At 43.1% G+C, this 23,911-nt stretch overlaps 1 protein-coding gene across 1 annotated transcript in view; it reads right to left on the bottom strand.

Moving 5' to 3' along the window:
* Positions 1 to 23,911, bottom strand: part of Ppp1r9a (protein phosphatase 1 regulatory subunit 9A) — a 166,854-nt gene that overhangs the window by 11,210 nt on the left and 131,733 nt on the right. The window contains exons 13-17 of the mRNA XM_032907274.1: positions 19,943 to 20,117; positions 19,201 to 19,487; positions 10,934 to 11,021; positions 10,765 to 10,842; positions 211 to 409 (exon numbers count right to left, since the gene is read on the bottom strand). Coding sequence (XP_032763165.1) covers positions 211 to 409; positions 10,765 to 10,842; positions 10,934 to 11,021; positions 19,201 to 19,487; positions 19,943 to 20,117 — 827 coding nt within the window. The remainder of the gene's footprint in view (positions 1 to 210; positions 410 to 10,764; positions 10,843 to 10,933; positions 11,022 to 19,200; positions 19,488 to 19,942; positions 20,118 to 23,911) is intronic.

Here is a 23,911-nt window from a genome sequence, read left to right on the forward strand (position 1 = left end):
TGACAGGCAAACCGAAAGAAAAGCACACGCTGAAACGGAACGGTATTAAAGAGGGTGCCGGTTAGGCGGGGCTTTCTTTCCCCACAAGGAGACACCATGCACGCCTAGGACAATGTTAGCACACACACAGGTCGAGAAGGCTCTCCGAAAACTGAAGAGGGGACAGGATTGGGGCTTTCTTGTCAGCTTTTACAGTCCACTGTAGTCTACCTTGGACCCTGTTTTATCTGAAATTTGAGTCTCAGGAGAAGGCAGGAGGGGATTTGGAGCTGAAGGCAGGTTCCTGAAGGAATAGGATCCTTTCCGACTTTCATTAAACCATGAGAAAGGCATGCAAGGAGAGGAGGAGGAGGCCTGAGCTGCAGAGGCTGGCCTGGCTTTCCAGTTCTCCAACTTGCTTCTGAAGATTCTGTGGGGTGAAAAGAACGGGTGTTAGACAAACACATGACAAAAGACATACTAAGCCCAGTCCTAGCAAGACTCTTGGTATAGGTAAAACTCTCTGAAAAACGGCTCTACCACAGTGATAAAAATGTATCGCTTTGGCAATGAGCATTAACCGTAATATTTGCCATTTTTTGCATTTAAATGAAATCTATGATATCACATGGATTTGAACTGATATTTCCATGCCCAAACTGTATTAAATGTGATCTTATAAGTATATATGAGTACAATAAAATAAGGGTACATCCTTTTGGAGATCCCTCTTAGGACAGCCACCATTGTACGTCACACTAACTCATAGCCAGCATTCTTCATATCTCCCTCTCTGGATTCATGCTCCAGAATCTATGGCTGAAAGATTCAAGTGATTTGGAAATTTCAGAGCATATGTAATATTAAGCAGAAAATGCAGCTTACTGGCTCCTTATCATAGTCTTAGAGTCTATTTACAGGAGCACAGGGTCTGAAACCATCACGGGCCACTCGGAAGCTGAGGTTCTTTCACCTCCGGGGGGTGTGGTCTCAGGCCTTCTCTGTCCCTTTGTCTCCATCTGCATAAATGAATGTGCTGATGTATTTCATATATGACTGTGATGAATTAAATAAGTTAACATTTGTTAAAGAGCCACAAAAGCTATTGAAGTGTAAATGTTCATTTTTCTTTTTTAAACTTAACATAGTTACTTTCATAATTGTATTTATCTATTGGTCAAGTGAAAATACTTATCCATGAGCTAAAGAAGAAAATGCTCGTGTGCTTTTGGAGGAGGTCAGCCTCAGTACGTCTAAATGACTCTGGATGGAAGACAATGACTTGGTGGCTGTTAATATTATGGCAACAGGAATCCATTCAATTAAAAGTGCCTTGAAACCATATACATAGACAGTTTCCATTCCTTGTGTATATTGAATTCCAATCTCCTTACACTTCAAGTACATTTTGAAGTATAGTTCAAATTGATATAAACAGCATCAAGTCTAAAACTTGTGGCTTGTTTCCAAATAGTTCAACAAGAACTAAATGTAGCAATCCTCATGCGGGTACCCTGCACTGTAAGATACATATATGCAGTGTGAAAGGATACAAGAACAGCTCACAAGAACAAAGACAGTTGTGAAGTTTTGGTAAAACTGACACAGAGGGATGGGTGAATAAAGTTGATGGTCACATGAAGGAATCCAGAAGATGTGATCACTTTAGTATGTTTAAAAAGTGTGTGTTGAGGGGACAGTGGGGTATCTTCAAGGATAATAGAAATCAATGAGAGATAGGTCAACCTTAAACTTCATCTTCAACTTTAAACTACACAGAAAATTTTGTACTCTTAATCTACCTTTTAAGCACAGGACAGAAGGGTACAGTAACTGAGCCTATGATAACTGAGCCCAGAACACACACAGTTTACTTTTTGTCCATGGACCAAATAATGCTGCTTAGAGGTTTCTGGTACAGCAGTTAGAGTCACAACATCGGCTTCTCAGAACTAGGAGGAGAGGAGTTGACCTGGAACCTATACTTTAACATGAGTTATCATGATTGTGCCAAATGCAAATATAACACCAGGTCATGATAGAACAGTTGTGATCCGTGTGTGTAAAGTTGCTTCCCTGGCCCCACCCTCTTCAGTTTCCTCCCATGGGTTGTGACACTTTGAGACTTAAGTGTTATCGCACCCGCAGTCTATCCTGAGGTGAAGGATTCTGGAAACATCTGATGGCAATAAAGCAGAGAGGCAGCGGCTTTCTTCTTTGCTCCCCCTGGGAGAGGGGGAGAAATCTTAAGTTCTTAAGGTAAACAAAACCCATTGGAATGTGAACAAATACTAATAAATACTTCTAGGAGGGAGATAAGATTAGAGACTCCAGTTTTATCCCGGGGTTTGACTCTAGGAGCTTCATCCTGCTGCCTTTTCCCATACCCCATTAAACTGTGAACCCATGCCATCTGGAGAGATAAATCTCTTTGGGGCTCTCACCATTTATCCAGTGATAACTTCTATGGCTTATCTTTAACTTAGCCCCTACATTCCGGGAAGAACGCTCATAATAGTCTGTCTAGAAAACCAAAAATATCTTTTCTGCAGCCCCATACCCTAGTGGTTGGGCACATCTAAGGAGAAGCTGGTCCCTTCATGCTGGACAACACTTAGTCAAGGGAAAGTTAGCACTTAGCTAGATAGCCATGGCCTGAGAGTTTATGAGGAAGCTGTGTAACCAAGGGCAGCATGACATCCTCATCCTATGATCAAGCCAAATGTGTTTGTAGCAATGGTTCTGGACCCCACCATGGCCTTAGGAGAATGAAGGACAGGGAATGCGAATGCTGCTGGCCACCAGCCTCACTGAAAGAAACTGCAGGGAGTTCAAGACCCAGGGCAAGCCACAGTTGAGCCCCATCCTCAATGCCGGATGCAGATGTTCATAGGCATTATCAGGCTTGGGTATTTTCCTGGCTGAGAGCATTTTATGAGAGTTTTAATTAGCTGTGCTCTTTTGACTAATTTTTACAACTGTTGGTGAACAAGGTTATGGAAGCCCAGCCTCTGATAAAGACTGTCTTTCTGCAGCTTATATACAAAGCTCCTAGGAAGATGGGACAAAGGTGGCAGGAAGTCTACATCCGGATGATAACCACTGCCCCACAGCTACAAACCAGCAGATTCTGACTGTGTCCTGCTGTGTCCGTCATCTAGCTCCATTATTTATTACCTATAACTTTAAAAATCCATGACTGTGTAACTATCTCCTGTGTGCAGCCTGCATTTTCCGAGAAAAGAATGTGCTTCCGTTTGCTTGGACCTAGAGTAGTAGATTATTCATTAAGATATCCCTATACTCGATTGCTTCAAAATGATAGACTCAACAGCCCATGAGATGTGTGTTTTTAAACGAACACCAATCTCTTCCTGGACAAACTGAAGAAGCAGACAGAGCTCAGTAGCAAGGGTTCTATTTTGGAGGCCCCTTTATCAACTGTCTCACTTTGCAGAAAATGTTTGCCACAATACAGTATCCTCCCTTCCCTTGCTTCTCACTCCTCCCCTCCCTTCTTCCTTCCCTCCTTCCTTCCCTTCCTTTCTTCTGTCCCTTCCTTCTTCTCTTTCCTACATCAAGATTAGTAGAATGAATTTTTAATGAATGTGAATATATCCTCCGGAGGGTTCAAGGAGCCAGGTGTTCTGCACTCTATCCACCTCCAGAGGCTGGCACACCAAAATTCAACATTAAAACAAAAATCACAAGTCCCTGCCACAGTATATCCTCACGGGTTTTATTGCTAGGAACTGGAGGAACCAATTGCCATAGGAGTTGATTTTTGTAAATCACAAATGTCATCGGATTAACCTTCCTGATAGTCAAATGGTTTATTCCTAATAACTCTATAGTGTGATTAACTCACATACTTATTCTCTGAAATCCATTTATCTTGGAGCTGGCACCCTAAATTTTATTTTTTCTGTTAAATACTTTACAGTGATATTTTGCTGTTTTCATTCTGCAAATAAGGTACATGAAGTATTCAGAGTCTAGTCAGACATCATCAAAATATCATGTGCAGTTCATAAATTGCCAGGCAGAGAGGGTATTAACGACCATAGAATTATGAAGATTGCGGAGGACGTTACTGAAGACCAATAGCTGAGGAATATGTGCAGACTCCACTTATCTAAGTCAGAGGGGGAATTTTGAGAGGATCTAACACCCACTGAAGAGACGGAGGCTGCGAGGCCAGCTCCATCCACAGCGACTTTGGAGATCATGGTGGGCAGCATAAGAAATTGTCCTTCTGACTGTCAGCCTCAGTCACCCTGAATATCTGCTCCCAGATCCAGAGCTCTGGTTGGAATTTCTGCTCATTTCGGGTCAAGAGTTCACTTTGACTCACACTAGACTTCCAGGAGACAACCGAGCTATTCCCTTTCCTCGGCAGGGTTTCAGTTGAAATTGAAAAAGGATCATGTATATCCATGCTCTCAAAACAGATGTTAATTTCAGAACAACAAATCTACTGCTTAGGTTTTAATAAAGGTGTGCTATTATAAATCTGACCAAAATGTCCCTTCTGATTCTATTTAACATTTATTTTCATTAATATTGGTACTTGGGATTAAACCCAGGGTCTCGGGCACACTAATCAGACACTTTACTTCTGACACACACCTAGAAAATTTAAACTCATCTCAGTAATCTAAACCTCTTTTTTCTTCCTTCCTTCCCTCCTTCCCTCCTTCCTGTGATGTATGTACATGTCCACATGTCTGTGCATGTATGTGTGTGGAGGCCAAGAGTTGGCAGTATCAGATATCTTTCTCTTCCAATCTCATCTTCTCTTTTCTGAAGCAGGGTCTTGTACTGAATGTGGAGCTCACTCTTGTGGAGGCTGGGTTGCCAGGGAGCCACAGAGATGCACCTTGTCTGTTCCTCCAGTGCACTGCCAAGCCTGGCTTTTGCATGGGTGTCGGACCTAAACACAGGTTCTTGTGCATGTTTGGCAAGTACTTTCTGATTGAGCCATCTCTCCAGCCACTCATTTTAGCTTTGTGTTTTTGTATATAAGGTCAACCAAATGGATGAGAGTAATGGGATGCTTAAGAGTCAGTCCTCCTTAGGTTACAAATTTAACAGGATTTTTTTAAAGGAAAGTTTTTCTTTGTTTTGAAGCTGAGTATCAAGGACCCCTAGCTGGCCTTGAACTTGCTATGTAGTCAAAGAATGATTTGGAATCTCTGATCCTCCTGCTTCCATCTCCCAAGAGCTGGGGTTATTGCCTTGGGCCCCTGGACTTACTTTAGGAACTGGGGCAACACCAGGAAGCACTCTAAAGACTAAGCTGTATCCCTAGACATTTGTTTCCTTGTTAAAAATGGACTTAGTGCATGTGCGTGTGCATGTGTGCGTGCATGCGTGTGTGTGTGTGTGTGTGTGTGTGTGTGTGTGTGTGTGTGTGTGTTCAGATTATTAAGCTGACATGTACAACCAACAGAGAGCCCTTGAAAGGTACATCAGTTGGCTCTACAAGAGCCAGGCTGTTACTCAGAGGCTGCAGAAAGGTGACTGCTCATATGTGGGCAGACAGGGAGGAATGAAATCATTCTCGGCTGCCATTCTTTCCTAAGCCCAGCTAGGACATATGACAGCAATGCCAGGTTCCTCTGAGACAAATGGTATGATCAGTGGTCAGTAATGATCTGCTAGACAGGAAATTAAAGAATTAAAAAGGAGGCAGATTTCGATCACAATAATGGGAACTCTCCAAGCTGCTTCTCATTCATTTTCAAGCGCTGGCTTCTCATCGCCAGATTAAAAACAAAGCAGCAGAAGCCAAGAGTGTTAGTGATGAAGGCACAGGTTGCTTGAAATCATGGCAGAGTTAGAGGTGGAACAAAGACAGGGGCTTTAAACTGACCACAAAGCTAATGGAGAGACTTTAAAGGGGACACAGCACAATTCCCAATCCCTTCTGGCTCTCAGCTAAGGAAGCTAAAGGGACACTGACTTCATTCCTTGCTCTTTCAGTCCTGTTCTGAGGTCTAGTCCACACAGAGCAGGTCCTATCTGACGACACGGTTGAGCCATGTGGTGCGATGGTTAAGTATTTCCTGTTTGGTTGCTCTGGAAGGATGAAGAGGAGCTTCTGTGAGGAGGCCCGCTTCACCCTCTGAGAGGGGTGCTTCCTTACACCAAGCAGGCTGTGGCGCCTTTCTCTCTCCCTTTGTTTCCCATGCCACATTTCCCTCTTTCCTCTCTCCGTCTCTTCTGCCAGTCACTGCTGGTATCTCTAGCTTGCCTGCCTTTCACTTTCTCACTGTCACTGATGTCCCCCCATGTTTATTCTTAAGTTATATTATCAACAAAACCAAGAAGCTAAAAAGGCGACTGCACCTCTCAGTGGCTTTCTCTCTGGGCTCAGCCCAAGCATCATGGGGCATATTCCTATATAAACTCATGTGCTCACCTCAACCCCTGTTCTGCCCATGAGCATGTATGGACTCAGCTCAGATGGCTGTCCAGGGGCAGGGCAAAGCACCTGTCATTGGGTCCAATCTCAAACCCACTGGCATGCATGCCATGTTATCCAAAGGCTTTAGAGAAGTTCTACCTCTGAAGGGTTGCCACCAGCGAAACCTATTGAACACTCGCTCACTCGCTCGCTTTCCAAGCTCTCCTGAATGCCCTCCTTGGACAGCTGAGCCTGCCAGCAAAATACACACTGCTTTAATTCCCTCCAAGCAAACTTTCTGTAAATACTGGAAACGATGAAGACAGTCATGTGTATTTGTTAGATGTGCCCCCTCTCAGACTTCCCAAGTCTGTAGGCCATTACATGAGGAATGTGTGTGGCTCCACGAGAAAACAGAGGCAGAGATGGCTTAATGCAGAACTGAGCTCCGAACTCTGACTTACGCACTTTGTTTTCACTAAAGGACTAAGACGAGACTCACGGTGAAGGCGATGCGGTTTAGGTCCAAACAACTCCGCCTTTTGCGTTACTGTACTTCCCCCGTGTAGTTTACTTCTAAAATAAATTATGCTGCAAAACACATTTCTGAGTATAAACAAAGTATTTTGGAACTAATAGTAGGCTATACATAAATAATGAACAGACCCATATTAATTATAGGCCAACATGATCATCTAAGGAATCTAAGGAATATTGATTTTGCATAGCTTAGCATCATATAATAGACACATAGTGTGGGTCGCATGTATAAATTAACATTTTCTAGTAGCCATAGGAAAAGATACAGGTAAAACTAATTTTAAAAGTGTATCTACAACTCCGAATCTAATGTAAAGTATTTTAATATACAATTAATATTATAAAAACTAAAATGTTTATAATTCCTATTTATTAAGTCTTTGAAGAAAGTGTGCATTTTCAACAGCAGTACATGTCACTGTAGAGCAGTTCAGTCACCACAGGGACCAGTGGCAGCCGTATTAGATGGAGCACAGAGAGGCAGATACTGAGTTAGATGCTGTGCACTTACTCAGGAGGAAAAGATGATTTATTTAAGGCAAAGTCAGACCTCCTACCCTGGGCTGCATCTCAGTCTTCTTCTCACTGGTCATTCTTTAAGGTAAATGCAAGCTCACTTCCAAAGAAGACAGCTGTCTCCCGCCTCTGTCATTTACCTAGCATAACATCTGCTATACTTGACACACACACACACACACACACACACACACACACACACACACAGAGAGAGAGATAGAGATACAAACACAAAAAAGACACCACACAGACACATGTACACACAGACATACACTGATACACAACATAGAGAGAGATAGAGATAGACAGACAGAAAGACACACACAGACACAGAGAGATACAAACACACAAAGACATAGACAGGCACAGAGACAGACACACAAACATGCACACACATACTCTCACACAGACACATGCACATGCACACACAGACACACACAGAAACAGAGACAGACAGATACAGACAGACAGACAGACAGACAGACAGACACACACACACACACAGAGAGAGTTGTCCATTGATTCTAAACTGGGACTTCTCAACAGTGTTCCAAGTAGGTGCTTTACTAACCATTAACCAGTGCTCACCTCTCTACAATCCAGCATGGGCTAAGGCTGATCCTATGGCTCAGGTATGTACCTCTCAGGGTTACTGGCTCCAGTAACCTGATGCCTCTTCTGCTTCTTGTCTCCTATGGAGCTTTGTACAAATCAGGTGTTAACTGTGCACACTAAATCAAATTTCTTCTCTGGGATAATTTATTGTGATCATTATCCTCATCTACTTTCTCTGTGTGTCTCCTGCTGCTCATGTATCTGAGTTATTATGTCCTCAGAAGAAACACAGCAGAGTAAATGCTGCAGGGAAGAAAAAGCGACAACCAAGACTACATTTAGTAAAAGTCTTATTCTCTCAAGTTTAACAGTTACAGGTTAGAACTGACTGGCGACCTCTACAGATTATAACAACCTAATAGGGACTAGACAGACTCCTAAGAGATAAGACTATTAGCTAACTCTGAGGCGCCTCTGCTTTTCCTGAGAGAGCTTCCTGGGGTGGAGTCCACCCCACTCTTCTCTGTGATTGACCCAGGATACTCTCTGCAGCTGATGATGTGTGTGACCTCTATTTGTGGGGATCGATAGGACCAGCATCATGAAGCTCCTATAGGGTGGTAGTTCTGCTCTCCTGGGAATACGTTTTACCAAGTTCCGAGTCCATTATCATCCCATATAGGAGAGCAGGGGCTGATTTGATTAGTGTTACCCAACCACTCTGACAGTTTGAAATTGTCTTCTGAAGAAGGGAAGTTCTCTCTTCTCTTGCTTTTCTATGTCAATTATATAATCTTGTTTTTATTCCACCAAAATTCTACTACAATTCTTAATAATTATAAAATTACAATTCTAATTGAAAAATATTTTCTGGTGTTAGTACATGTATAATTATTTGTGTCTAATGAACCAGGGGGAATCAAGGGTTAATGTTTTACAAAGACAGAGCTGGAGAGACAACTGAGCTAGCAACCTGGGTTGAAAACAGCCACAAGTGTGGGTAACCAGGGTACTGGTGACAACGCCTTCAACTCACTATGACTTTTCCTGTAGTAGAGCCAACACCCAGCAACACCATCCACACGTTCTTAATTTCCACTCGTAGCTCAGTCAAACACTGTCTCTCATGCGAGCTTCTATGTTTAAGTTTCTCTTGGGTTGAGGCTTGAAGTTGAGAGGACAATGCTGCTCTGCTGCTGAGCTCTCAGAGGAGGGGTAGCATCGTCTCACAGGCAGAGCTTCCTGCCACTGTGGCTTTGCTCAGCTCCCGCTCTCTTGAAAGTGGCTTTGCTGTTCTTTGGAGTATGGTCAATAGTGCTTAGTTTTAAGGTACAGAGTAGATATTTTTTAAAATATCGGAAAAGTTTTTAAAACTTTAAAAACTCAGAGTTAAATTGCTTCTGAGCTGCTCAGCCTCACGTACACTTGATTTTCTTGAGATTCCCTCACAATATGGAGGGCATTCTACTACTACAGAACATAAATGAAAACCAGACTGGCAAAACTAATTAAATCTTGAATTCTCTCTCCTCTTTCCAACCCGTTTTCTTACCAAGGAGTACTGCCACGGACAAGGACAAATGATGTAACAGTGGTGGCTAACTTCTCAGGTAGGCACGTGATCCCTAAGTCATTTTTAGTATCTTAGGGTTTTGTTTCTTCCCTAGTCTAGGACACTGAGAGACATGGTGAGGGTTACTATCATCCCCAAATTTTGTAAAGAAGTGTATGATTATTAGATTGTTGGTACCTAGCGTTGGCATGGTATGTTGAGAGGCAACTGGACAGGAAGCACAAGTCCCATCTTTGTCCTCCCTGACTTATAGTCAATCTGGGGACAATCAACTCAGTTTAATGAAGGAGGAAATCTTCTTTGAGAAAGTATTTGCCTTCCTAATCTTATTAAAAGGATTAAATTAAGTTGGTAAATGTAAAACCACTTTGTAAGAATTAAGTAATAACAACAGCAAATTTTCATCATTAATGGTTTTGACTTCTATCTAGGCACCAGGAATACACAGAGCATTTGTGGTACTTTGTATGCAATCCTATCTAACTTCACGTTAGCCTTATACAAACCATTATCTCACTCACTTCATATGAGAAAACAGGCAGAGACGGCTGAACAACTCATCCCATATTTACAAGCTGGAGGCAGGAGAACTGAGATTCAGCCCTAGACATGCGGACTTCGGAGCTTTATGCCTCCTTACATAAATCTGTTAAATTCTATAACTGCAGAACGGAACTAGGAAAACTGGACCACATGTTGTTCAGAACTTAGTTTTTAGTAATTTTTTTCTTACTGAAAGGTAAGCACAGTCAATAGTGCTTGCAAGTCCACTAAACAGTTGAGACCAGTGAGATGGTGGGTAGCCACTCATACAAGAACGTAGATTGCCACATGGTGCCAAGTGCAAAATCACCCCATTAGATGAGGGTGTGGGAAAAGGAAGGCATTAATTAAAAATAATGTGAAGAGCTGGCCAATAAAGCAAAACCAACAACCAAAAACCCCAACAGAAAAAAGAGACAAACCTGAAATATGTCTAAAATACCCATGTGACTGTAATTCTGCAGTTAGTGTCCAATGAATGTGTTCAAAGCTATAACTGAAGATAGCCATAAGCTAATTTTCCCTCAGCACAACTCTGAGCCCATCAGTTGGGTTTATAAACACCGACCACTCATGTTGGGTAACAGTAAAAGAGGGACGGAGAGTTAGCTAAAGAAACAAAGGTATGTTCTTAATCACCCACCCGTACCTGCTACCTGCAGAAAACCTACTGACTTCTTTTTCTTTCCATTTCTTCCCCTTGCTGGGATTCCTTCGCAAAGGCGCCCTACAACAACAGCATACAGTCAGAGAGAGAAAGGTAAACCCCCTTTAGGATTCTCTTACAGGGGACTATATTTTCAGAAGGAGGTGCTTACCCCAGATCTGCAAACTTTTGCTTAATTTTTCCTCTTTGTACCACGAATGAACTGGATGTTCTTAGTGATTTAGGACAATTGGCATCGTCTAGGACATAGACACATAGGGGAAAGATCAGTTATTTTTATATTTTAAGCCACAAATCAAAAGTCAGGGTACTTGGAATCTGAGAGTTTTGCCCAAATTCTTCAATGTGTAAGAACCTAATGGCTTTCCTGTTCACAAGACAAAGGCAACTCAGCCATGGTGGGGACATTCGGCAGAGCAGGAAAGGTCCTCTCAGTGACACCGGCTTCATACATGTGGGGATGAAAGAAATGACCAAGAGTAAATGCTCTCCCTACAGCAGGGGTGGTAGTGACTCTGCCCCATCTCTGACTCCTACTCCAGGCAGTGAAGGTCTGAGTTTCGGCTTCCAATGCTTTCTTGGTTTGGGGCTTTCCTGCCTTCTGAAGAAACCCGGTTGAGTCTCAAATCCCAACAGAAAACATTAAGACCTGTGAAGGTCTGGAAGCTTCAGAAAGCAACTGAGAATAAAGAATTCCCCTCTGAGCTTCCCCATACGAGTGGCCCATGGCCAGTACTGGGACAGGGTAAGGCAGAAACTGGGGGCACCTTCTTAAGTGGAAGCCAAATATATGTTTTGAAGGTGCTTTTGAAGAGCTAGTTGGAACACAGCTGTCTGGCCCATCACGACACCAAAGATGCCCAAGTCTTCCAAGGACTTGGAGCTGACTGAGTGGTGCCCCCTCCATAAATGAGGCTTTTGCAGGGTAGCAGCGATGGGGAACAGGACATGAGATATTTTGTCAACCAGAAGAAAGACGTTAAGAATGGGGTTTAGTGTGATCTATCTATCAGTGGCATGCATCCCACCTTTGACAAAGGGAATGAAACTCTGCAGCAAGGAGTGTTGGGCGTGTGGACACTTCCGTCTTAATTGCTAGTGTTGGCCTTGTCTAGGGACTCTGACATGGGATGTATAGAAAACAGACACCCTAAGACAGTGTTCGTGACTTACAGATTGTTTGTGACTTTTGTTTACTTCGGGCTACATTCCTATTCAGACACCAGTCACATAGCTCCCATTCGTAAGTTCAGCTCCAAAGCTCCCAAAGCAGCTCAGGACACAGATACTCCAAGGCTTCCCAGCTATGGGCTTTTCATATTGTTAACTAATGGTTCTCAGAGACTACAATAATTCTCTGAAATGTACCTGATGAAATACAAGAGCTGGATATATGCCTGTGTCAAAAATCCCCTTCTTTCTTCCCATGTTTATTTGTATATGAGTATCATAACTCTTTCAGTTAACTGAGTTAACGGCTGTAGATGTGACACGCACCCATTAAAAAATGGATGTCTTCTGAGGTGATGGACACTTTTTAAAAAGCAGCTTTTCAATTTTCTTGTAATGGAAGCCAAAGAAACAAATGAGATGAATTCTTCCGTATCAATCCTAAAGAATGCTTAAGGGCTAGGACAGTGTGGAGTTAAAGGAGCTTGTTTAATTAATTCCTGAATGAGGGGTAGCTGGAAGCGCTGAGACAATATTCATGGAGACTCTTTGGAACTTGTCAGTGATGTAGTATTTGGATTAAGAGCCCGACTCTGCCCATCACAGAGCCTGCTGCTAGGCAACCTCACATCATTATCTCACACATTTGCCAAAGATGTTTCAGGGAACACTGAAATGGCGAAGCAAGATTAAAGAATAGTTCCCCTATCATTTACATCATTTAAATTAATTCTTGATATATATCAGAATGTTTAGTGTGCATAAAAATCAACACAGGTGTGGTAGGAGCTAAGGGAAGGTGATTATTATATTTCACATATTCAGTTATTTAATGTTATGTAAGATGTCCGTTAGGTTTCAGGAACTGCCCCAATGTGACCTTCGTGACCAGTCAGAAGCTTAGGTACTCAGACCAATTACTTCAGCTTTAGACTTCAGCAACTGGCCTCTTGGTTTTCAAACTAATATGCACTCTCCTGGCACTGAGTCCTAAAGGCCTTCCTGGAGGCCATCTGTTAGATAAGACACATGACTGTCCCTTCTCACATCATGGGAATGTCCATGTCTACTTCCCTGACCTGGCTTCCCTCTTGAACTCAGGACCTCAATCATAGCTCCCATACAATGTATCCGATTTCTCTATTTCTGTTTGTGATAAAGCACATGTTATGAAGCCACTGGCTTTGGTCTGCTGTCTTCTCAGTACTGTCTAAACATCAGTGTCAAGGCTCTTGTACCAATCTGCCCGGCACTGCCCATGCTTCTCCTGCCCTGTCTTTTTGCTTAGTTTCCCCATGCCCACAGTCCTTTGCTTCTTATTCTCAGCCCAGAATAGTCTGTGGTTTCCTAGTGTTAGGGTGAAGTATCTAAAATCGTTACATCATAGAACCATAGACAGACAAAGCTTTTACACCTAGTATCACTAGCTTGAAGAAGTCAACACTTGCAGTCACTGAGATAGCCCATTCCTTTGAATCACTGTGTCTGCTCACCCCAGCACTCTACCTTCTGCATCTCCTTACCCATCCTTTCTTCTTTTTAATGTCCTTGGGTGGTCACATAAGTTGCACTTCCTAGGTGAAGTTAGCAAACAGAAAAGCAGGTATCTTCTCCATTCTCAGCAATAGCACATTATTTATATCTACACTCAAGAGACCTAGCACAGTATATGAATAAGAAGGGAACTGTGTAAGGACTTTGAAGAGATGGGTTATAGTTAGGATGATATTAACTCCATGGAAGTTTCTGAGAATACCAGGCACTGTGCTAAAGGTCATATGAAAACCTCAAACCCTAACTCCTAAAGTTGAGGAGAAAACTGACAGTGAGTGCTTAATTTACTTTAGATAACCTTGTTGGGCAAAGCCTCACTGCCTTGTAAGTGTAGAGATCAAATCTCAGTAAAAGGCTGCTCTTGTAGGGGAGAAAGGAACTTTTTTCACCCCTCTCATGGCCAAAGAACTCTGTTTTACAGCCCTCCGGAGAGACATTTTTGTTGTTGTTGTTTTGTTTGTTTGCTTGCTTGCTTCTGCTGACTTAATTGGCATTTAGTTACAGGTAAGTCATGGAGGCAGCACCTATGGGGTTCCTTTCATCTCCATTTCTCAAATATGAGAGGAAATGATGACATGAGATGAGGTATTCACATGTAGAGAAATCCTAATTGCAGTAAGGCAGACGGAGGGCTAGGCTTAGTGATGCAATAAAGCACTGTGTCATGTCAAGCAGTTTGTAAGTGAGTTGACAGACTGAGACTATGTGTGTATGACTGAAAATCTAGAAGTCAGCAGTGACTACACTGTCTCCAGAGTTCATAAAGTAGTGGTGAGTGGGCTAAAACACACTTCTAGCCAACAGTCATGAAGACATTCCCTGCAGATGGGCCAGAGGGTAGTAGACACTTTATATTTTATGTCGGGAAGATGTTCAGTCTCTCTCTCAAGCATTCTGCTCAGCCATGACAGCTTGAAGGGATGCTTATGTGGCTGGAAAAGTGTACATCCTAGTAACACTTCCTTGCAAAACAGGTGGCTGTTGGGCTTGGCTGGTCCCCCCGGATGACTGCATTACTTGTCTGGAGAGTCAAACTTAGTAATGCACCGATATGTTTGTGAGCATCAATTCCTCGCCACACACTTTCTGAGAAACCAAGAAGACAAGGAGTAGTGAGATAGGCGAGAAAAGCTTGTGTCACCACTAACTCCTGAACACTAAGTCAGTCACTGTACGAAAAAGCACAGAGGAAGGAGTAACAGTGCAAACCACTGTGGAATGTGGGATGGGTGATCCAAAGCCAAATGAAGCCGTTTGGGTTTATGCTGGGTGCAGTGTTAGCTAGTCAAGAGTATAAACATGAGTCAAGTTTGTACCTGGAAGCATCACAAAGGCCTTTTTTAGTTGTGTCACTGAGAAGCCAGTGAGAGAGAAAGGCCACATGTTGAGGGTGCCAGAGGTAGCCACACCTGAATTTTTAAGTCCAGCTCAGATGAGTGGATCTGCCTTATACAGCAAAGAATGCCAGGGGTTACAGAATCCTATACTCTGGAGTGTTATCCCAATGGATGAATATCCCATTCCATTAATGTTTGTTGGAGCAGCAATCCCATCTAAAGGGAGCATAGGATTCCTTTAATATTTGAATGGCACTTTGGTCTGTTTAAAGAACTGGGTGAGAAACCCTGAGGCATGTGGGAAAATGTTAGAGGAAGGGGCAGTTCGTCAGCATGCTAATGGCACATTCCGTGTATACAACCAGTTAATTTCATTCTAACTTTATGCTCATTCACTAACTTTCTGATTTATGAATCCACTACCTAGGAGATAACGGAATGACTGAAGGCTAGTAGTTACTCTGATGGCTGATCCTCCCAGGGTAAGCCAGAAAATTACTATTTTGGTATAGACTGTTTTCAGAGTTTTTGGCAACATGATCCAGCACGCTGAGCTTCATTAGATGTGTGTACATTATTGAAATTCAGGATCTTGAAAACTGATGACCAGAACCTCAGTTCCTCAGAGTACTGTCTGATAGCCAGTGGATGAGAGACACCTTCCAAGTTGCAGGGACACTGAGATTAGAATGACAAGAAAGCAAAGTGCGTTCCTACATGTCTATGGGTAACAAAGGTCAAGAGAGGACAAACCCACCCTGCAAACAAGTCTGGGGTAGGGTAGGGAGAGAACAAACCGAGAGTACTTGGTGGGCTGATCTATAAGACTTTGGAAGGGAAGGTTGAGAGTAAATTAGTAAGTAGTCCTCCTCCATAACATCTACATCAGTCCCTGCCTCTAGATTCGTGCCCTGAGTCTCCTGCCCTGATGTTCCTGGACAATACACTGTTATCTGGAAGTATGAGATGAAATAAACCTTTTCCTCCCCAAGCTGCTTTTGCTCACTGTATTTGATTCCAACTCCAGAAACTCCAATCCAGACATATGTTACAGGAGGCGTCCCACTTGTCTGCTCGTAAGTTAGTACTATATAAAAGGTCAGTGAACTGCTCTGGTCAGCTACCCAGCAGTCTGGTTAGCTCAGGAATCCTGAGAAAGGGAAAGCCCTAGATCTTGGTGGTCTTCTTTAGAGAAGAAATGACCAGCCCCCCTTCTTTGGTTCTGGTTAATTTCAAAGGAGTCACAGACAAGGCAGGGTCATGGAAATGGAGATGTTCACATTCTCCTGCTCTGTGTCTGCTAAGGGCCCGTGAAGCACGCTTCACATCTGCTGATTACTCTCCTGTCAACTTCAAAACAGTCATCAATTAGAAGGAAAGGGCAGAGGGAGTCCAGATAAGACTGCGCTGCCTTTGAAGGCCCCCATGAGCTTTCCTGGGTAAGGGATCACTCTCTGATCATGATGCCTTTAGATGGGGCTCAAAGGCAGAACACTCATCTGGCACATGCGGGGCTCTGCTTCTAGTCTCTAACATTGCAAATAACCAAACCAAGCAATCCAGTAAAACCTATAAAACAGACACTATGCCTCATAGACCCACACTGTGGGACTCCAAGCATCAGCAGCTCCAAAGAATGAGCTTCTGCTTTGGCCTTCTCCCAACAACCACCTGTTTGTGCGTAGGAGAGGGCAGAGAACTTACTGGAAGGCTAGCTCTGTGAAGCTACTATCATTAACCACGCTTTGATTAATGAAAGTTTTTGAAAACCTTTAATCCTTTTGGAAGTAAGCCAACATCACAGTCAAGCTGTTCACTGAACTGACAATTAGGTCTGATCGGTTAGTGGGCCTGACAGAATTGTTTTCTGCCTTAATGCCCTATGCTAAGCACTGTGTTTGCCTCATGGGCAGCTTCTGAAGAACTGTGTGCAGGACTTGATCTTTGAAAGGCGACTCTAGCAGCTGATAGGCAGAGGTAAGGAGACCCAGGAGAGCACTTTAGGAGATCTCCAGCACTGGCCACAGTCCCAGAGCACTGTGGACTGTGGGGTCAGCTGGGGTTCTGTGTTCAATGCCTATGGAACTTTATAATGTGCAGGGAAGTGCAGTTGTGCCCACAGTGCATGTGTGAGGTGCACTCCAGGGCTGCTGTTACCTGGAGGATCCTTTCCATCTAGTCTGAGGAACTGGCTATTTTGGCAATTAATTTAAAGTGTTATCTCTCTGATCATTAGCGAACCAATGGAACCCTCTTCAGGAGACTGACTTGATTCCCTCCGTCTGCTTTTCACTTTTTAATCCATTCTTTGGAGTTACTCGAATATTAAGAGACCATCCAATAACTTTGTATGTTCAGTGCTTTTTGACAATTAAAATCCAGAATTTCTGTCTTAGGCATAGACCACTAAGAGTCAACAGACCAGCCTATCGCCACTCCTCCTCCACCTCGGCACTTAGGAAAGAGGTCTCCTTGTATTCTTTCTGTTGCCACTTCCTGATCCCCCGCTGTCCCAGGCAGCACACTTAATTTGACACTCCCATTTGCAACCCAAAATTTGTCTACACTTCAAAATAATCTGCCATCTTTGCTCTCCATAAATATGATGAGATAGCTCTTGTAATCTTCTGTGCCTTGTTGATGTCTTGTCCCAGTTATGTCCCGCTGTGTGGCGGAAAATTACACAGATCCACTGCAAATCATTTATCCATGTTACTTGGTTTTTATTTTTTAGTCACACAACAGGGTTGCCATGATCACTCCTTTTCCCTGTGTATGTGTATGTGCATGTGTATGTGTATGTGCTTGTGTATGTGTATGTGCATGTGTATGTGTATGTGTATGTGCTTGTGCATGTGTATGTGCTTGTGTATGTGTATGTGTATAACGTAGAGGCCAGAAACAGAAGTCAGGTGTCTTTCTTCAGTTGCTTTCCACCTTCTTTATTGAGACAATGTGGATCATTGAACCTGGAGCTCAGTGACTTGGCTGGATGGGCTGGCCAGTGAGCTCCAGGGATCTGCACACATTCACTCAACCTCCCTAAGCCCTAGCACCATGATTACAGATGAATGCCCCCATGCTTAGATTTTACTTGGATGCCAGCCATTAAAACTTGGGTCCACATGGTTGGACCATTGAGCCATTGAGTCCCTACTACGAATATATTTCTTAATATACATTGTATATATGATATGTAATTTTGTATATAATTCTTAATAGACAGATACAGATCATTCAGATATTTACATATATAAAGATGTGTTATTTAAATATATGTATATATTCATAGATAGGTGCAAATCAAATATTATTTGTAAAACAAAGTTTCAGAGTCATGTGATTAGTAAGTGTGTATCCTTCTAAACTGGATGAATATAAACACACATACACACACACACTCATGTTCTAAAATAACTTCTGTTCTCTATGTATGTACAAATTACATCGTTTTTACAAAAATAACATAACCAAATGTTACCTTAAAGGAACACATCACATGTAAAGGGGGAAACCTGATGCTTTATACTTCTTTGCACTGTTTGATCTATCTAAACACACATTTGTTGTTTTTTATATACCAAAATAAATGATTAAAAGACAAACAGGGGCTCAAGAGGTGGCTCAGTAGTTAAGAGCACTGCCTACTCTTGTAGAGGACCTGGGTTCAATTCCCAGCACCCACATGGTGGTTTATAATCAGTCATTTGTAATGCCAGTTCTGTGGACATGATGTTCTCTCCTAAGCTTTGAGGGCACTGCTTGGACATGCAGGCAAAACATCCATGTACATAAAATAAAAGGAATAATTTTAAGAGTTAAGTCTATTAACATCACTTTGAAATTCTAGCTTAATTGGAAGAGCCTGTTTGGCTTCCCACTCCGGCTCTGTGTTTATCTTTACTGTGCCATCCTGTCGCACTGCAATGTGATCGTTGCGATGATTATTATAATGATAACCATCGCAATCAGTACTGGGAAAACATAATTAAATAAAAACCCATCAACGGCTAAATTTTACATCGCCCGGCCTTCATATTTCCCTGCACGTGGCTCTCAGTGTTCATGGAAACTGCAAGCGATAGTGCACACAAGCTTTAGACAGTTTCCAGAACATTCTCACAATAGTCGACTTGGGGAAGCATATCTGGGTAAATGTATCAAACTGACAGGCAAAAGTAAAAATAAATAAAACCAACTGCAGGGAAGTGGGACTTCTCTTATCCTCTAAGACAGGAGTAAAACAGTGCTAAAGGGTGTATGCCTACGAGGAGAAACAAGTTTCCTAATGCACACATTCCAGTACTAGTGACACCACAGTGAACAGAATGGGAAAAACAAGACAAAACCCACTCACCTTTCTCTTGTAATGTTTTCTCGATGGCTTGGTGGCGGCAAGGAGAGTCTTCTGTATCATGATCAGATGTTGAAGGCAAGGAGGGTGAAGTGTCTCCCGAGACAGAGGAGAAAGGGTCCCTTTCTGGCTGCTGTGATCCTCCTGGAGACTCAGTCACGTGGTGGGATGAGAAGGCCCTAGGGCTCGTCACAGGGGTGAGGGGTGCGACACCACACTCTGGTTCTGGAGAAGAAACTCTCCAACCCTTGGGCAGAAGCGATTTGGTGACATGTGTGTGGTTATAGTGTCTGAGTGCTGGTGGTGTAAGAGGTTATAGAGCAAGTTATGCCTGAGCGTCAGGGCTGTGCCGCCGCTTCTCTGGGAAAGGAACTTTTATCTGTCGGCTTACCGCCGAGAATGCACAGCTCATAACTACTCACCAGACAAACAGTGCAACTAAAACAGGCACCTGAGGCATGTAGAAATGATTACTGAGATGTTCACCATTTTCCACTAGGTTAAAACAACAGCTGAATATCAAAGGCACCCCGGTGAAATACCGCGATGTGGATAATGCTTCTGTCTACCTTACCACATGGAGAAAAGCATTTTAATGACAACCATAGAGCAAATTGAATACAAAGTTAGAAGACAAAGACATAAACGGTTCCAGTTCCTTCCAAGTATGGTGCAGTTCAGTACAATAGCTATCCCGTTCAATAAATAAACCGGCAGACAATGCCACTCTGGGCAAGAATCTGACAGCCATTGAGGGCTCACCTTCCGCTCCAGGCTGTCCTCCCCATCCGTGGAGCTGACGCTGTCATAGAGCCGAGTCCTTGTGGGCCTCTGGCGCCTGTTCTTCACAGACAGCTGGGCCCGAGTTTTCAGCGCTTTCGAATCCAGGCGCTCTGTCTCTGGGACTGCTTCATTCAAGTCTAGGAAGAGGGTTGCAAAATGATTTGTGAGGCAAAATAGTGGAGAAGATGGGCAGAGACCACAGACACTGAAACCCGGCCTCTGGGTATCAATGACAAGGGGGACAGATGCCGATTTTTTCCAGCTTGTCTAGCACTCCACAGGTAACACCCAGAGAGAATAAAGCCTTTCGGCAACACACTATATAAAACAGAGGTTTGCACTTGCATATGGACACACATGTTAGGGCATTTGATGATCACAGTTGCCAAAGTCGAGTGTGGGTAACAGAAGGTGATCATGAACACAGAAATTCACTAATAGGCTGAGACACTCTGGTCTTGATTGACTGAATATCTAATTTATTTCCCTTTGAACTCTGTAAAAAAATAAACTAGAAGAGACATTATTTAATCCCAGCAAAGTTAAGTTAAACCCGTTTCCTTAGAACAAGATCTGGTTACACAAACAGACAACAGTTGAATTGCCCAGTGTGTGACTCATGGCCCTATGCATGGAGGAGAAGGAGAAGGACTTCATCTTCTAGCACTAGGTTCCAGGTTACATTCATTAGGTTCAAGGCTACATTTCAAGCCATTTGCTGATGCCTCTTTTCATTTCTTTTTCTGAATACTTTCTCTTCTCACTGAGAACTACATTAGCTTTCCACAGAAAAATGTTTACATCTCAACATAGAAGGGCTTCAAGGGAAGGGGATGGAGAGGCGCCCCAAAGCTGATAAGCAATTCTTGATCTTATACAGCACCCAGGTTCAATTTCTAGCATAGACAGGGGAGCTCACGATTATGTATAATTCCAGGTCCAGGGGATCTGATGCCCTCTTTTTACCTCCCCAGTCACCAGACACACATGTGGTGCACATACATATATGCAGGCAAAACATACACATATTTTTTTTTAAAACCTAAAAGTAAAATAAAATAGACTCCAAGAGAAAAAGACAAAGAGAGAGGGAAGGAGGGAATAGGCAAAGGAAAACGAACAGATAAAAACCATAGTAACAGCAGCTGAGCGTGGCAGAACCTGATTGCTATCCCAGCACTCCGGAGGCTAAGGTATGAACACCACCCTGAATTCAAAGCCATCATGCGTGAGTCTCCACAAGAAAACTCAAACCCAACAGAGGAGGAAAACTCGGTGGAAGGCGGGGAAGAATAAAAAGCGCTACCAAGAGCCTTCCGGTGGTGGTCCTCTTTGCAATTGAAAAGGATCTTAACATCTGTAATATTGTCAGGCAGATATGGGGGAAGAGATGTTTAGCTACGAGTATACCAGTTGAGGTAGCAGCGTATGAATATTGATGATTGGAATAAAGTCTTTATTTGAAGAGGAACTACTCTTTATACAGACACACTTGGCCATTTCCTGTAAATACAATCATTTGATGGTTAACCCCACCTCTTCTTTTCAGGACGGCAGTCATTAAACAAAGTCACCTTCAGGAAATTAAGTGGCCCTGCTTTTATATTATTAAAAATAAGCCTAATTCAGTTATAGAAAACTAATATACACCTGTACTAATAGAAAAGAATGTCTGCAACCATCATTAATTAGTACAGGCTATTTCTTTTTATAACATTATTTTAAGGATGTGCCCTAAACATCTCATAACACACAAACACAGAAGGACCTCGGGTGGATTCTCTCTTCTAACACTGAGCACGCAGCATAGCTCTAACACATAAGATTCAGCGTACCTTAGCCCAGGAGACAGATCGCCGAATGACAATATTTACAGAAGGTTGGACTTTTCATTTCCTATACTTGAGTGAGAACGAACCTTGGAGAAGTCAGACCACTCAGGTGAACATAAGGAATAACTAGATGTTTTCTAGTCAGCAGTCTCCCCTTTCACATGGCAAAGAGTTCATGAGTTGTGATCACTGGGAGAAAGTGAACCTTGCAATCTCTGTTTACATATAAAAGTGCAGAACACCACTCAGATGAAAGCAATAAGATAACGAAAAATAGCACAGTTCACGCACGGTTTCCATGTTTTCTGGAATCCATCTTTTTTGGATTGCATGTTCTGTAATGCAAAGCAGTGTCACACACGCTGCCACCTCCTTGTTCCCCATTACAGACCCATGAGACCACAGCAAGCAGGTTGCTTCCTCTCCTGAAACTCAGAAAATTGGAGTAGCTTGCCCTCCTCTACACAGCTAGCTGATGAGCTGCCTTGAGTGTCCTAGTGTTCTGTGTCCCGGGCTATTAGTTTTCCACCCCAACTTAGTTAGTGTTCAAAGTCAATACTGCAAGATTTTAATACCATAGACATGTGTTTCAAAATTCTAAAATTATTAGGAAATTCTCCAGCATTGACTCCATATGCTTATCTAAAGTGTGGACTAGGGGAGACTTGTTGAAGGCTATAAATAGATTCCTTCAGAGGGCTTTATGGTTTGATAACAACTTTGGTTAGTAGATGGCAAAAGATACTCAAAGAAGAGGCACATATCCTACCTGTGTAAATATGGCTCATTTGGCAATAGAATTCTCTCTTTTCAACACAGTGTAGCATCCTGCCTACAGGACTGCAGAAGCCACTCCATTGCTTGTAGTAAGCAAATGAAATGAAGGGGATGCAATGAGGAGATTCGAGAAGATTTAATTAATAGCAGGTCTAGAACTGAGACAGTAGAGACTGGGTCCCGTTACTCTGGTCTAGCCTGCCCGCTGCTGCTGCTAGACCATGCTTCAGCATCCCATCATCGTAAACAGCAGCTGCGCCCAGGAAGGATGCGCTTAGCTCAAGTCTAAAAGGCAGTGCTCATCCCTCACATGCGATCTTCTCCACTGTGCAAGTTAAGAATCACAGCACCACCACCCAGAAGAACCTTGGGATTCTGGTCAGCTCTACTCCCCATAAACCAAGACGGAGGCTCAAAGGTGGCCTCTCACTTCAGCACTAACTTGACTATACAGTTACTCTGCGAAGCTGCCTTGAGAGAACTCAGGTGCACAGGCCTCTGCTCCTTCTACAAGGTCACCCTTCCATCTGGAAGTGAGCTTCATGGGCAATCCTGTGCCTGGCACAAGCACTTCTCCTATTTTACTTTACGCTCTGTGCAGAAATAAGTGCCCAAGAGTGTGTAATGCTGCAAACTCCACAGAAGCATAGCTGATCAGGGAGAAGAAAAGCCTACGGGATTTTAGTTGGCTTTGTATGTATATATCCCAAGAATAAAATTCTGACCCTAAAAACTTAGCTGTCATTTGGGTGCTGGCAGAGTGGAGGGGAAGCTGGCTCCGTTTCTAAGTTATGTGCTGTGACATAGAAAGGCTTAGGTGGCCACGCTCCTCACTCCCTCCTAACAGATACCCTATTGCTATAGCAACACTGTTCCTCAGCCTTCGGCCTCAGCGCCCCTCCCCCTCCCTTTACTTTCTGAATCTTGTGTTGCTGTTCAGAAGACAGGAAAGTTGCTTTTTTCTCTCCTGTTTTCTGATTCATTCTTTCCTTCAGAGCCTCCATTTGTGAGGCGGAACACCACAAACACAAAGGCAGGTGCAGAAACAAAGGTGGAGCAGCCTTGAATGGATTGGTAAAGGTGGAGGGAAGCATTCAGAGACTCCCCAGGCAGGAGCTAAGGATGGAACTTTGAGTGGGTGGGACACGTACCTGCATCTCGAGATTGCTTTCAATACTGCTTTAAACTGGGTCCTTTAAAAGAACATAATGGATTCGATTATGGTTTTAGTAGCTGCCATGAAAGCGCTCTATGAAATTAGGATGTTATATGTCATGTAACACAGACCAGCTCTGCACAGCGCTGCTGTGAGTCATTCGGTG

This window comes from Rattus rattus, chromosome 6 (genome assembly GCF_011064425.1).
Source record: "Rattus rattus isolate New Zealand chromosome 6, Rrattus_CSIRO_v1, whole genome shotgun sequence".
In the NCBI taxonomy this organism is placed as follows: Eukaryota; Metazoa; Chordata; class Mammalia; order Rodentia; family Muridae; genus Rattus; species Rattus rattus.